The sequence below is a fragment of the Scardinius erythrophthalmus genome (genome assembly GCF_964197995.2).
Source record: "Scardinius erythrophthalmus genome assembly, chromosome: 1".
NCBI lineage: Eukaryota > Metazoa > Chordata > Actinopteri > Cypriniformes > Leuciscidae > Scardinius > Scardinius erythrophthalmus.
In genome coordinates, this window is record NC_138221.1 from 50585269 (window position 1) to 50599137 (window position 13869).

Sequence of the window (13869 nt, forward strand, 5' to 3'; positions counted from 1 at the left end):
TATATATATATATATATATATATATATATACATCACACATTCCACAAAACTATTAAGCAGCAAAAACTGTTTCCAACATTGATAATAATAAGAAATGTTTCTTGAGCAGAAAATCATTATATAGGAATGATTTCTGAATGGTCATGTGACACTGAAGACTGGAGTAATGATGCTGAATATTCCGCTTTGCATTACAGGAATAAATTGTATTAAAATATAAAACAGCTATTTAAAATTGTAATAATATTTCACAATATTGCTGTTTTGAGCATATTAATGCAGCCTTAGTGAGCATAAGAGACTTATTTCAAAAACATTGGTAGTGTATATGTAAATTAAGTAATAGATTTTGGATAACAGTTGATAACAAGTGTTCTGATTTCATTATAATAAAATATTATAGTTTAAGAGACATTGCCCCTTAAATAGCACTACATTTGATTTAAAAAAATGAAATTGACTAAAAAAGTATGATGGCTTCCTGATTTTTTTTTACACTCTGAAAAAATGACTGAATGCATTGATTCTAACTCGCTGTAAAAAGTGTGATGCCACTTGCACTTCACACCCACACATATCCATACTCAAACACACATACTGATCTACAGCTAACTGCTGCTTTCGACAGACTGCCGTGGATCAATGCAGAAAGCTGCACATGGCATGCAACCGCTATTCTGGAAACTGCTATCATGCTGTTCAGCGTTCCATTTACTTAAAGATTAAAGGAACTAAACTAGCACATGCTCACACATGCATATATTCGAGCAGACCATATAAACCTTCACGTGCATGATATGTACATGGGTTTGAGTGTGAAATAAAAGGTTAGTCTTCCTGAAATTCATTGTATATTAAAATTTGAGGTGTGTTTGTGTGTGCTTTCAAGATTCTCTGATATACACTGCAAAAAAACAACCACATATCCATTGTCTGAAAACATTTATTAATACCATAATGCTGTTTTTCCATTATTTTATGTTATTTTAAGAATGTTTTGATTCTGCAGTGTATAGATGAAAGATGAGATGTAGTTGTGTGTGTGTGTGTGTGTGTGTGTGTGTGTGTGTGTGTGTGTGTGTGTGTGTGTGTGTGTGTGTGTGTGTGTGTGTGTGTGTGTGTGTATTGTATATTAATAAATTATGCTATATTAATTTTTTTTCATCTGGCAGCTGAGGTACAAAGTGAAATCGAGAGAATCTTTGAGCTGGCTCGGACGCTCCAGTTAGTGGCTCTGGATGCTGACACAATCAACCACCCATCTCAGTTGGCCAAGACATCACTGGCACCTATTATAGTCTACATCAAGATCGCCTCTCCAAAGGTAAATATTAGCTACAATATACACACTACCGTTCATAGGTTTGGGGTCAGTACGATTTATGAAATTATTTTTATCATCACAATTTAAAATAACTGTTTTATATTTATATATATTTTTAAAATGTAATTTATTCCAGTGATGGTAAAGCTGAATTTCAGCATCATTACTCCAGTCTTCAGTGTCACTTGATCCTTCCTGATTATTTATTTTTGTGGAACCAGATACATTTTTTTTTTCAAAAGAACAGCATTTATTTTCAATAGAAATTTTGTTACAGTATTAATGTGTTTACTGTCACCTTTGATCAATTTAAAGCATCCTTGCTGAATAAAAATATGAATTTCTTTCACACAAAAAATCTTAACTGACCACAAACTATTTGTGTTCATCACAATGTATTTGAACATGATTATTGGATGTATATTTGCTCTTCTCTATCAGGTGTTGCAGAGGCTGATAAAGTCCAGGGGTAAATCTCAGGCCAAACATCTCAACGTCCAAATGGTGGCAGCTGATAAACTCGCTCAGTGTCCTCCTGTGAGAATATGACTAGATTTCTACTGATTTACATTTATGTACACTTTCAGGTCTTCCTTTATTCTTTGTTACTTAGACACATACAGCATTTTTAAAATGTGTGTACTCACAGATTCAGTCTTATCTAGTCATATGCAAAGATAGCATAGATAACAGATAAAACTTGTGTAATTGTCTCCAACATGTAAACTGCACATTTGCTTTGCTCACTATTTTCTTTTGAAACGTCTCCTTTTCTCTCTTTCAGGAGCTTTTTGACATAATATTAGATGAGAATCAGCTGGAGGATGCATGTGAACACCTGGCTGAATACCTGGAGGCCTACTGGAAGGCTACACACCCTCCGAGCAGCAACCCACCCAACCCTCTGCTCAATCGCACCATGGCCACAGCCGCCCTGGCAGCCTCGCCCGAACCCGTCTCCAACCTGCAGGTACAGGTGCTCACTTCCCTGCGTCGCAACATGGAGCTCCTCGATGGCTCCCCCGCTACTGGGCAAGGGCAACAAGAAGAGGAACATGCCCTCTAAAGACGGGCCGGGCTTACAATGCGATATTGAAGGGTCCAGAACCCATCTCCCGATCACTGAAAAGTAACGATGGCTGCTCAAGAGATAGAAATGCGCAACTGTAATTCTGTTGTCTGTCTCTGCTCCTCTCCTTTGACTGATCTCTCAATGATATAAATAATACAACATACACACGAACAAAACATGTAATAATCATAAGTCCACCACGTGCCACAGTTCACACAAACACACACACTTCACCCCTGGCCTCATTCGATTGCCTGCCGGACTTTCCAATGGCCTCTTGTCGTCTGGGAGACATAGTTCAGATCGCCACCCTCTTCCGGGTTGCCATGGCACCAGCCCTGAAAAACCCACTCATATCCATTATCCTATTAACACTGAGCCAAAATTCGAACGGGAGCTTGCACACATGCATTGACACGCCTGTGTTGTTTACCCAAGTTAAATGAAAGTGTGTGTTTGTGTGTCTGCATGCAGAAGTGAGAGTCAGCGAGTGAGAAAGTGAGTGAGCGAGACAGACAGAGGATGGATCAATGCCTGTGTGTCAGTGTGTGCGTTTTCAGAACTGTCTCACCACAATCTGAACAAGAAGAAATGAGCATTCATCTGTTCAGTCTTTACCGTTACGTAGTTGTCTAGGAGACCAAAGTTACACAGCTAATTTATTCACAGGGCACCTCAAATATAATTACTGAAATAGCTTCATCTGATGATTTATATAAATTATATATAATAGGTCCTATGTTTATAAGGATTTGAAAATAGAAAGAAAATTTAAAACCTATATAATAAATTAAATGATAAAAGATCAAATAAATTTTGTTCAATATTTTGAATTAATTTCATTTGATAATTTTATATAAATGTTCTATATATTTATTATATATATATATATAAATATATATTTGTTTATATATATGTATAATTTTATAATAGAAAATAAATGTATGAAAAAAGAGAAAATAAATTTTGGTCAATATTTCTGTATATATTTTTTCAGGTTTCAATATCAGATAACTTTTGACTCCAAAGATGACCGATCTAGAAGCCCAATATTTGTGATGGGTTTGATATGGCCACTAGATGGCGCTAATTTTTAGTATTGTGCATGGTGTGGGTTTGTGTCTGTAGTTTGTCAGATGCCTTTAACTTTCTTATGTTTTTGAAAACATAAAAGGTATTTCTGTTGTTGTTTTTTAAGTAAAGCAAGATCCTTTATTATTGTAGAGGTTGCAATTAAAAATCAGAGGTAAATATGCATAGAAATGTTCATAGCTCTGTGCAACGACACAAAGCATAAGAATGCTATATATCTTCTCGCTACCAGTTTTTTGTCTTTTTCCCCTAAAAGCATGAGTAAGGAATGCATTTTAATGTATGGACATTGTTGCCTGGAATGTTGAAATATTTTATTTGAACTTGTAAGGTAAAAAGCTGACCTCTAACCTTTGTGTTAACATGCCGCTCGCTCTATTTTTGTGTGTGTCTGCATGTGCCTTGGCCTGTTGTGGTGTGTTTCGGGGGTGTGGCTTGCTGTAGGGGCCATTCCTGGTGCATGGAGAACAGAAGAGGGAAGGGCCTGAACGCGGCAGTCTCCAAGACTACCAGAGCGACCTGGGAGGGAAGCAGCCGCTGCGCTCTTCACGCAGCCAGTTGCAAACAGGAGGACGAGGTCTGTCGCGGCAGGACACGTTCGATTCCGAGACCCAGGGCAGCCGGGATTCCGCTTACACCGACGACATGGAGACCGATCCGTACGAGGAGCCGGACCCGTGCCGCTCGTACCGCCTAAACCCTGCCCACCACACTCCTCGCCAGGCCTCCTGGGAGGACGAAGGGGCGGAGCCTGACCAGGAGAACCTCAACATGGTCCCACCACCAGCCAATCAGCACCAACGTGGACGAGGCAAGCTGAGGGAGCGCTACTGTCAGGACGCAGAGAGCGGCGGGGCGACCACGGGCCGTAACCATAGCCAGGAGGAGTGGAGCAGAGATGTGTACATTCGCTAGAGCAGGTTTACCCGAGAAGAGTTGTTTAGAACGACACTAAGTAGAATCTCAATAGTTGAATCTGTTTACAACCCAGAGAAACACAATCATTGACAAACGCTGTACAGCTAACACTCACGACATTCGCACTACGCTAACAAAGCTCTCGGTCATTACATATTTAGATTCAACCTGTTTTTGAGGAGGAAGAAGCTTTCTTCATTCTGTTTTACTTTTGTATAGTACTGCATGACTTTCCTTGCTGAGCATTAAACATGATTCACAATGTATAACCAAAATCTTGCAAAAGTAAGGGTGCGTATGTGCGTGTGTGCATCCTCTGTAGTCTTAAACAAGGTCTTTCTGATACATGAAAGTCTTGGGAGTGACCCACCAGTTTGATTTCCCAGACTATACTACTGCAGAGCGTGTTTTTGCGTCATATTTTATTCTATTTATTTTATTTATTGAGTCTCAAAAGGTCTACCCAGTCTTTAGCCTGCTAAAACCTTTACAGAGCTCCCTGCCGCTGCTGCGTACTCCTCCAATCCAGAAGGGGTGCTGTGGTGCTCACATGTTATAGTTTAATAGGGCTAACAAGTGCATCAAGACGTTAATCCAGATCAGCTAGCATTTTTAAAAGGCTAATATGCAAATATAAATAAGACACACATTTTCAAACTAAAAGCCCAAAATGTTTGAGACCATAAACACAAATTGCTTTGTGTTGATTGTAACCGGCTCTGTCTCGTCTTCTGTGCCTGCTCAAGGGCTTTTAGCATTTGTGCCGCTAGTGTACCACTGCCATTGGAAACATGTTCTGCCTTATTCACACTTCAGTCACACAGGCCAACCAATCACAAGTGCCGTAATCTTTCATCAGGCCACTCCCACCGTAAACATGGTGGGTTGTCTTAACTCAGTGCAACTCATGGACAGTTGTTGTTATTTTTGTCGTGTGTGATAGTAGTCTACACTACCATTTTACCTTGTTTAAAAAAGCGACATGTTTGCACTGCTAGTTATTTTAAGATTAAACAAAGTGTTTATTGCATGACAGTTTAAGGAATCACTTCACAGTCTGAGAAGCTGGAACACAGTTACTCTTGCAAACTCAACACTGACATACACGGATACACACATCCTACTGCCAAACTCATGCTAATGCTACTGCTACTGCTTTTTGTGTTATATCTGTGGCCAGGAGTGTGTGTGTGTGTGTGTGTGTGTGTGTGTGTGTGTGTGTGTGTGTGTGTGTGTGTGTGTGTGTGTGTGTGTGTGTGTGTGTGTGTGTGTGTGTGTGTGTGTGTGTGTGTGTGTGTGTGTGTGTGTGTGTGTGTGTGTGTGTGTGTGTGTGTGTGTGTGTGTGTGTGTGTGTGTGTGTGTGTGTGTGTGTGTGTGTGTGTGTGTGTGTGTGTGTGTGTGTGTGTGTGAAATGGAAGAAAATCTGGAGTCTTTACTATTTTATGTAACCAGAGCATTGGTGAATGTCTATGAGCCTCTTTTTACCCTCAACTATGTTTTAAAAGATCATCATGATGAAATTTGCTAAATATACAAGTAGATAGCTTACTAAATAATGTTATTGTTGCATTATCGCAATTGTTTCAAAATATAAGGAAAACAGACGTATTCTTTGGTGCCTGATTGTAGCTCCATTTTACTCTTTTGTTTTTAATCTGTGGATAAATTCATATTTTAATTAAAAATTTAATCTGGATCAACTGTTTCCTGTGCCATTGCTGTTTTCACGTGCCTACAAAATGTATGTAGAGTATAGATCAGTGGTTCTCAACTTCTAAGAGGGCAGCAGAGGGACTGAAAAGTGTTTCAATTAATAAATTATTATTAATATATTAAAATAATCACACTATAATCCAGATTGAAATGCCCCAAAAAATCAAGATGAAAACTAAAATGATACTTTATACTCTTTTATTTTCAATCAATAAATATATTTTTTATTAAAGAACATACAAAATAGTATATTTGTCTGGAATCACCAAATGAATAATGGTTAATTAATTTAGTATATTAAATATAAAAAAAAATATTACATATAATATATTAAATGAATTAACTTTAATATATGAAAATAATTAACTAGGCTATTAGCCATGTTAGTTTTATTCAATATATCAATAAAAAATGTCCTACTACAGCAGAAATACTGGAAATATTGTAGCAAATGAGGGAGGCCTTCGAATATTGTGTCAGGCCTCAAGGAGCCTTTGAGTCAAAAAGGGACTTGTAGTAAACGAGAAGTGATAAATAGAGGGGTAAGAGGAAAGGGTGTGATGGGGGTGGGAGAGGGTGAGAGAGAATATCTGGTGGTGGGGGGCCAGGAAGAACACAAAAAAGGAAAGAGCGGGGAAACAATGCAGGATTTGAGACAATAGGGTGCGAGGAAGAAATAAAAAGATGGTCATCACCTCTCATTTATGGGGGCAATCCTGGTTAACAGTCAAACCCCTGAATTCACACGGGTGAATTGTAGATATGTACGGATCACGCAAAGAATCTGATCAACTCTTCTTGATAAAGAGCATCACATGTTATTTACTTTGCATTAATGGCTTGCAAAATATGATCGCAATGCCTGGAAACTGTAATTAGGCATGAGAAGAAATATTTCCTTCATTCTTTTTCCCTATTGTAACACAAACATCTTGACCTGAACCAACAACCGTTTCTGTTCACAGGTGGGTACACCACACCAAAAAAACACTTTACACCATTCTTGGCCAGATGTGCGGATGCCACTTAACCACACTTGCACATTTGTGCAGTGATGTGCATACGCTCTGCGCATTACATGCTTCTGCTCTTCCTGTAGCAGATGCGCTCACACTGTGTCTCATTGTTCCACAGATCATGACATTTAAGAAGTACCCAACGCGTTTAAAACACAGACTCATGCTGAGAAAACACGAGTCCACGAGTGTGGGTGTGCGAGAAACCTGATTCAGCACACTGTTGGAAGGAGACTGACAACAGGAAACTCATCAAGCTCAGATCATAATCAAGAGGAACAGAAAAAGTAGCATGTCATGACAAGTATGGAAAGATTGTGGTTTCATCACTTGCGATATTCTGGTGGCAATTCACATGATTTGGTTTTTGTTTTTAAGCAATATCACTTAAATCAATATACTCAAGTCAATAATATTGTTTTGGTAGATTTTGATTGATATCTGGTTGTATAAGTGTGATATAGAATGTAGGGTGTCACTGAGGTCAGAAAAAAAAAATGTCAAGTAAGGAATTGTTTTAGTTCAATTACAGACAAGTACAATGCAACAAAAAAACAAGACAAATACAAGGCACTGTAAATACAGTTCTCGAGTAAGGTTGTTGATTTGAGTCAGTAGACTCTAAGTCAAGATGTAAGAGACATGACAATGAGGAAACTAGTTTGTTATAGTGGTTAATTTACAGAGAGTCCAGGGAATTCCACGAGCTCTCTTTTACTTTCTGATTAAAGTTCCATTAAACTTCCTCTCAAATTCCCCTGTAACTCGAAAACGCAACAACACACCGTCGAAGAACGCCACGCCCCGTTCCATATACGGACAAAAAGAATTGTACGGTAATATGCGTCATCCCCGTGGGCGTCCAATGAGGATTGCCGTTTCGACTACCCCCTGAAACGCGTGACGCGACCTCTGCGTCATTACTCATCGTTTAAATATGCATTCGCCCACGAAAAACACGACGAAATTCCGTGTTTCGGCCCGATATTATGTATCAGAGCAAAAGGCCTATTAGACAGACACCAGCCGATTAAATAACAGACACTTAGGCAAAGAATCTCTTAACATTTCGACCGTAGTTTAGACATCTTAATGCATGTTTGACAATACAGCGCAACAAGAAACAGAGAATCCTATCGCTCGTTGGTCTGTTGTTTTAACAGCTGTAGAAGTATTTACTGCTCAGATATAAAGAACCGAAGGAGCCAGAAGACTTTAGCGCTCGGTGAGTTCAGAATACCCGGTGTGATCGGTTAACAAATCCGGCCTTTTAAATCCACTGCCTTTGGAAATGGGGCTACTGTTCGCCAAACTGATGACTGTTTTCGGGGATAGAGGTAAGCGAATTTTTTTTTAAAGGTTTAGGAAATTTGGGGTTTTAAGATTTTTATCATTACAGCATTTTAAGTATTATTTTTCCAAGTTAAGTGTTTTTAAAATTGCCTTGTTGTTATAGCTGTAAGTTAGTTAATATAGCCTACCTTTACTTGTTTTCAGTAACATTAATCAAACGAAAATTTGCCGGACATCATTCTGTCCTGGCTTCTGAGAAACTTTGTACTCTTCACTCTTAACAGTTAACGTGTTTTCACACTCCGACTAAAGGACAGTTTTAATCTTGATTTTAACGTGTGTAAGTTAGTTTTGTAAGATGGTCAGCACCACCTCTAAACCAGGGTTCATATTTACGATATTGTTATAACTTATGATGTCAAAAGATATAACGCCAAGTTGTTTAGCAACAGGCAACCAATCATGAACGTCCTCATCGGTGCGTGTTTATTAAACATTCATTAGCATTGATTATTTTCTGAAACTTTCACGCGCCGTTGTAAATAAAATGTAACGTTACAGTGTGAATTCTCGAAGTCAGATTACTAAACCATGATAAAATATGAGTAATGCTGAAATGAGAAACAAGATTTCCCAGGTTTCCAATGTGAAAAGGCCTTTTAAGTGACACTAATAACATGTCACTGAGAAACACACGTTTATGCAAGTCTGTGTTAGGATGTTCTGTTCTTTCTGCATACATGTCAGATAAGATTGTACATACCAGTGAGGTTCAAAGATCACAGGAGTTCTGCTTACCTGTTGTTATTCTACACCAATTTACACAACTTTTCCAAACTTTGTTTAACCCAAGCAGACATAGTTCACTAAGTTCTCAAAATTGCGTTACTTGTTGATGTTATCAAATTACATTATTATACAGAAAAGATCAAACAAATTCTGATTAAAATGTTGGGGTTTTTTTAACATCCTCCCTTTTCTCTTCTTAGAACACAAAGTAATTATTGTCGGTTTGGACAATGCTGGGAAAACCACCATCCTCTACCAGTTGTAAGTGTTTTTCTTTTTTGAAAGTATAAGCAGGAGAAGCACGTGGCTTCGTACATGACACATTGACATGTTACATGATGTTTCCACTCAACTTTTAAACCTTCTATTCCCTGTTCTCTTCAGTTTAACTAAAGAAGCCGTGCAGACTTCTCCCACAATTGGCAGCAACGTAGAGGAGATCGCCATAAAGAAGACACGCTTCCTCGTCTGGGACATTGGCGGCCAGGAGAATCTCAGAGCTACCTGGAACTCGTATTACTGTAACACAGAGGTGTGTATCCTTAACCTGCATGCTTTGCTAGTGTGACAGGGTTTTTATATGAATCTCTACTGGTTATGAGTCTTTCCCTAGTATATTTTAATAGCATATAAAATATTTATATATTTTATTATATACAGCATATTTATGTCAAATTATAACCTTTACAAGATGTATAATCTTCCCCTCTAAATGTAACAGATTATCATCCTGGTTGTTGATAGCACTGATCGAGAACGCCTGACTGTAACTAAAGAGGAGCTTCATCGCATGCTTGCACACGAGGTTAGTTTTCATTCAGCTGCTTCATGACACAGTTTGTTATGAACATTTCATGGTTTTTCATGCACATGTATTATCAAGGTCTGGGTTTAAAATCTATTTAAATGCATTTATTTTAGTATTTTATTAATTTATTTATCATTTGAAATATGTTCAAAACAGTATTGTTTTTTTTTTTTTGCTTTTATCAATCTTTTTTTGATAAAAGGAAGAATGTAAACTTTTTAACGTGATTGAAAAATCATCTAGGGATTTCCATGTGCATTTTTGGATTTGCAAACAAATTATCAGGTTTTTAGGGTTTGGTTAGACCATCCCAAGTGAGATCAGCCCTAGTCTTAATTGTTTTTAACATGGTTTGATTTAATTCCTTCTCCACACAGGATCTGCAGAACGCATCTGTGCTGGTTTTGGCGAATAAGCAGGACATGAAGAACAGTATGTCTGCTGCAGAGATCTCTCAGAGTCTGACCCTCAGCTCGCTCACCGCTCGTTCCTGGCATGTCCAGGCCTGCTGCGCTCTCACTGGAGAAGGGTATGTGTGTTTAGTGCATATGTTTACCGCTGTGTTTTGCTTGTTTAACCCTGTAAAGCCTGACATATTAAATAGTAGTGAGAAAAAAATATTTTTTTTCCTTTCAAATCAGCAATTTATTGAACCTTTAGGAAAAAAAAAATCTATAAGCTTGTATGCGTTTTTTTTTTTTAATCTAGTATCGTATTTGATACGTCTGGCTTTAATTGCTATTATAGTGTATGATATAGAGAGAATATGGAGCTTATACTCGAGGAGGAATAAACACCTCAGTTTTATTCAGAGGCAAAAATATGCAATTTGGTGCAGTTACTTATATGGCAAAAAAGTAAGAATAATTCTGATAGCTTGTAATGTATATTTATGAGATCTTTATTACAGTATAGCAGACTTCTTACATAAACTGCATATAAATATCAGTTTTCACTGTTCCAATAATCCATCTTTCAATAATATAAGATTTAGATGCTTTTTTTATGCTTCATTTATCAATCAAAGCTCAGTAGTTTTAATTGTGCACAGTGCAATGATGTTTGGGAGATGTTCGAATAAATGTTCCTCAAAACCCTGATGTATCATATTTGATACTCACCTTTCCATTTTTTTTCAATTAAAAGCTTTCAAAGCTCGTTTTTCTAAAATGTGATGTTTGGATAATCAAGTAAACCTAAGTCGCTTCAGTCCAGTAAGTGTTCAACTTGAAATATTACTGACAATATCAAATTTATTTTTATGCTGACGGATTTCAAATTGATTTGTCAGCAAAAAGACATGAAGGTGGACAGTTTAAGAATTATCCTTAAAGGCCTTTTACTTTAAAAAAATGTAAATATACAGACGACAAAAGGCATGTAGCAGACAACTGTTTTTTGTTGTGTTGTGATCATGTTTGTAAATTTGTCAATATTATACAGTAGGCAGTATAGGGTTGAGATGTTTCCAAGCCAGTAGCCTGAGTGAGAGCCTTTTTTTATAATGTATAACCACCTCTTTCTTTTCCCCCTACAGTTTACCTGCCAGTCTAGATTGGATGCGCTCCCGTGTTGTGGCGAATTAGCCCAGCAGCGGTGCTTCTTAAGCCTCTGGAACTGTTGAAAGAGAGATTAGGCCTTCTTTGACTTTTATCCAGCTCTCAGTGCCTGTCGGAGTAATACTGAAATAATGCTGTAGTCTGGAGGAACACACCTCATCCACTTACTCTGGAAACCAGAATGAGCCCGGAAGACTCTGCGTGTGTGAGAGAATGTGTATGTGTGTATACACGTTTGTGTTTGGACATTATGTGACTCCGTTCTAGAGGTCCACATGTTTACATTACAGACTTCTGAAATGATCTGACACGATCATGATGATCTGGTGCCGCTGTATTCACCTCTGGCTGTGCCGACGGCTCCGCTTCCCATGTGGAGTAATTGTCTACAGACAGCCATCTGAGAGGGGGAGGGTGACGGTTCACATGCCCGTACTGATCCGTGATGAGCCACTAAGCTATTGAAAAACATTACTTGAAGTATTTAAAAGGAATTGATTATGATTTGTGTATGTTGTGCAGATGTGTGCATGCAGAATGGAACATAGTGTTCAAGTATTTTATTCTGAAAGTAGACAGACTTGATATTCATAGTATGTTTTCTTATATAATTTAGTACAAAAAAGTTTTGTACAAATAAAAATCTACTAAAAACTTGCCTTTGTCTTTGAGAAATGTATTTAGCCTGGGTTCAAAATGTATTTGACTGTTGAGCATGTAAAACAAAGGTGCTGGCCGTACGACAATCGATCGTTATCAGATCAAACGGAAGCTGACTGTAGCTCAATTTGCATTGATCATTCAGATGATAATCTGTCCCCTCATTTTGTCGAACTGTATGCTAATGCTTTTGTTCTTAACTGTTACTTGAAACAGACCAAAGACCTTAACATCTATTTGGCATGCATGTTGTGTGCATTTTACTTTTCTAATGCATTAAGGTAGAAATCATTGTATCAAAGCTGTCCCCAACACTACATTTACAAATGATCTGATGAAGGGGGTTGATATGGAGTCCACTGCTGCTTCAATGTATATCTAATGAGTGATTATAAGCAAGGTATTAATCAATATTTTTCCTTCTAAATATTAAATGAGTTGAATGAGCTTAGGAGATTTTACTTGGTTATAGAAGTTACCGGTGTGATTACTGAAATGTTCTTTTCATGTATTCTCTGATGTCTGTATTTGATATCCGAGAGGTGACCGAAGGGTCTGGCCCATGCCAGCAATACAGCAACAGAGCTTGCTTATTCAGCCCAGCTCAGGCCCGGCTGCAGAATGAAATGACTGAGGGGGCATGTGAAATTGTTAAGGGGGCTTAACTTTATACCATCAATGAACAATACACAATAACTTGCTTAGTAAAAAAAGATAAGCCAGCTTCATTTATTATGCATATATTAACCCTTTCACGCTTAATTTTAATATTCTAACTGACTCTGAGTTTTTTCAAGGCGACTGTTATTTTAGAATTTAGAACGTTCCCCCTTAATGTTTCCATGGCAACGCGTCATATTTGTCACGTGACACACCGCGGATATATCGCTTTTATTTCCTTTTCCCTTTTTGATTCAAAATACTCACAAACTTGCTTATCATGTCATCAACTATCTGATAAAAAAAATGTGTATGTGAGTGTGTTTGGTCATTTAAAAACCTTTATAAATAATCTTGATCTTGATCTATAACGTGAGATGGCTGTTTCTTTGCGCCGCGTTCTGAGAATCCTGTGAGTCATCAATTTCTCCCGAAATACATGCAAGAAAGTGGAATAGAAGAATAGAGTAAACTACTTTATAGTTACTTCCACTGTGTTTGTCTGATATGATGAATAGCACACGTCGGCAAATTATATTTGAATAGATTGTTATTGCTGCTTCCACAGACATCAGTGTGTATTTTACAAACTCCAAATGTATTGTTTTACTAGTGCTTAATGTGTATTTAATTGTCTGAAACCTAAAATAAAAATTGTGAGGTTGAAAACACTGCATAGTTGTGATATATGACAGCGCTGAGCGCGTCCGACTCTGGCTCAGCGCCAACCAACGCGCGAAAGCACAGTTTGAATCTGGCCGTAACCGAACATTCTAAATCCCATATGTGGGACCGTACTCTCAGGGGCACTGAAATAAAAAAAAATCCCATATATGGGACTGTACCGCTCAAAAGGTTAAACATTTCATTTGTAACCATAAATACAAAAATGAAACTGAGGGGGCACAAATCAGATCTGAGGGGGCAATGCCCCCTTTTGCCCCCTCGTGGCGCCGGGCCTGGCC

At 38.0% G+C, this 13869-nt stretch overlaps 2 protein-coding genes across 5 annotated transcripts in view; both read left to right on the top strand.

Moving 5' to 3' along the window:
• cacnb1 (calcium channel, voltage-dependent, beta 1 subunit) overlaps positions 1-6102 on the top strand; it is a 46088-nt gene extending 39986 nt beyond the window's left edge. For all 3 annotated transcript variants that reach the window (XM_081384961.1, XM_081384959.1, XM_081384960.1), the window contains 3 exons: positions 1173-1324; positions 1766-1861; positions 2109-6102. In XM_081384961.1, coding sequence (XP_081241087.1) covers positions 1173-1324; positions 1766-1861; positions 2109-2390 — 530 coding nt within the window. In that variant the 3' untranslated portion in view covers positions 2391-6102. The remainder of the gene's footprint in view (positions 1-1172; positions 1325-1765; positions 1862-2108) is intronic.
• A 1232-nt stretch (positions 6103-7334) lies between these two features.
• arl5c (ADP-ribosylation factor-like 5C) lies at positions 7335-12690 on the top strand. Of its 2 annotated transcripts, none has more exons than XM_081368171.1 (6): positions 7335-7439; positions 9418-9478; positions 9602-9749; positions 9939-10022; positions 10403-10554; positions 11563-12689. In XM_081368171.1, the coding sequence occupies exons 1-6, from the start codon at positions 7433-7435 to the stop codon at positions 11609-11611; spliced, it is 501 nt and encodes a 166-aa protein (XP_081224297.1). In that variant the 5' UTR covers positions 7335-7432; the 3' UTR covers positions 11612-12689. The 2 variants fall into 2 exon arrangements, with proteins under 2 accessions (XP_081224297.1, XP_081224296.1); XM_081368170.1 differs by lacking the exon at positions 7335-7439 and adding an exon at positions 7984-8472 and having other exon boundaries at positions 11563-12690.
• The last annotated feature ends 1179 nt before the right edge of the window (positions 12691-13869 follow it).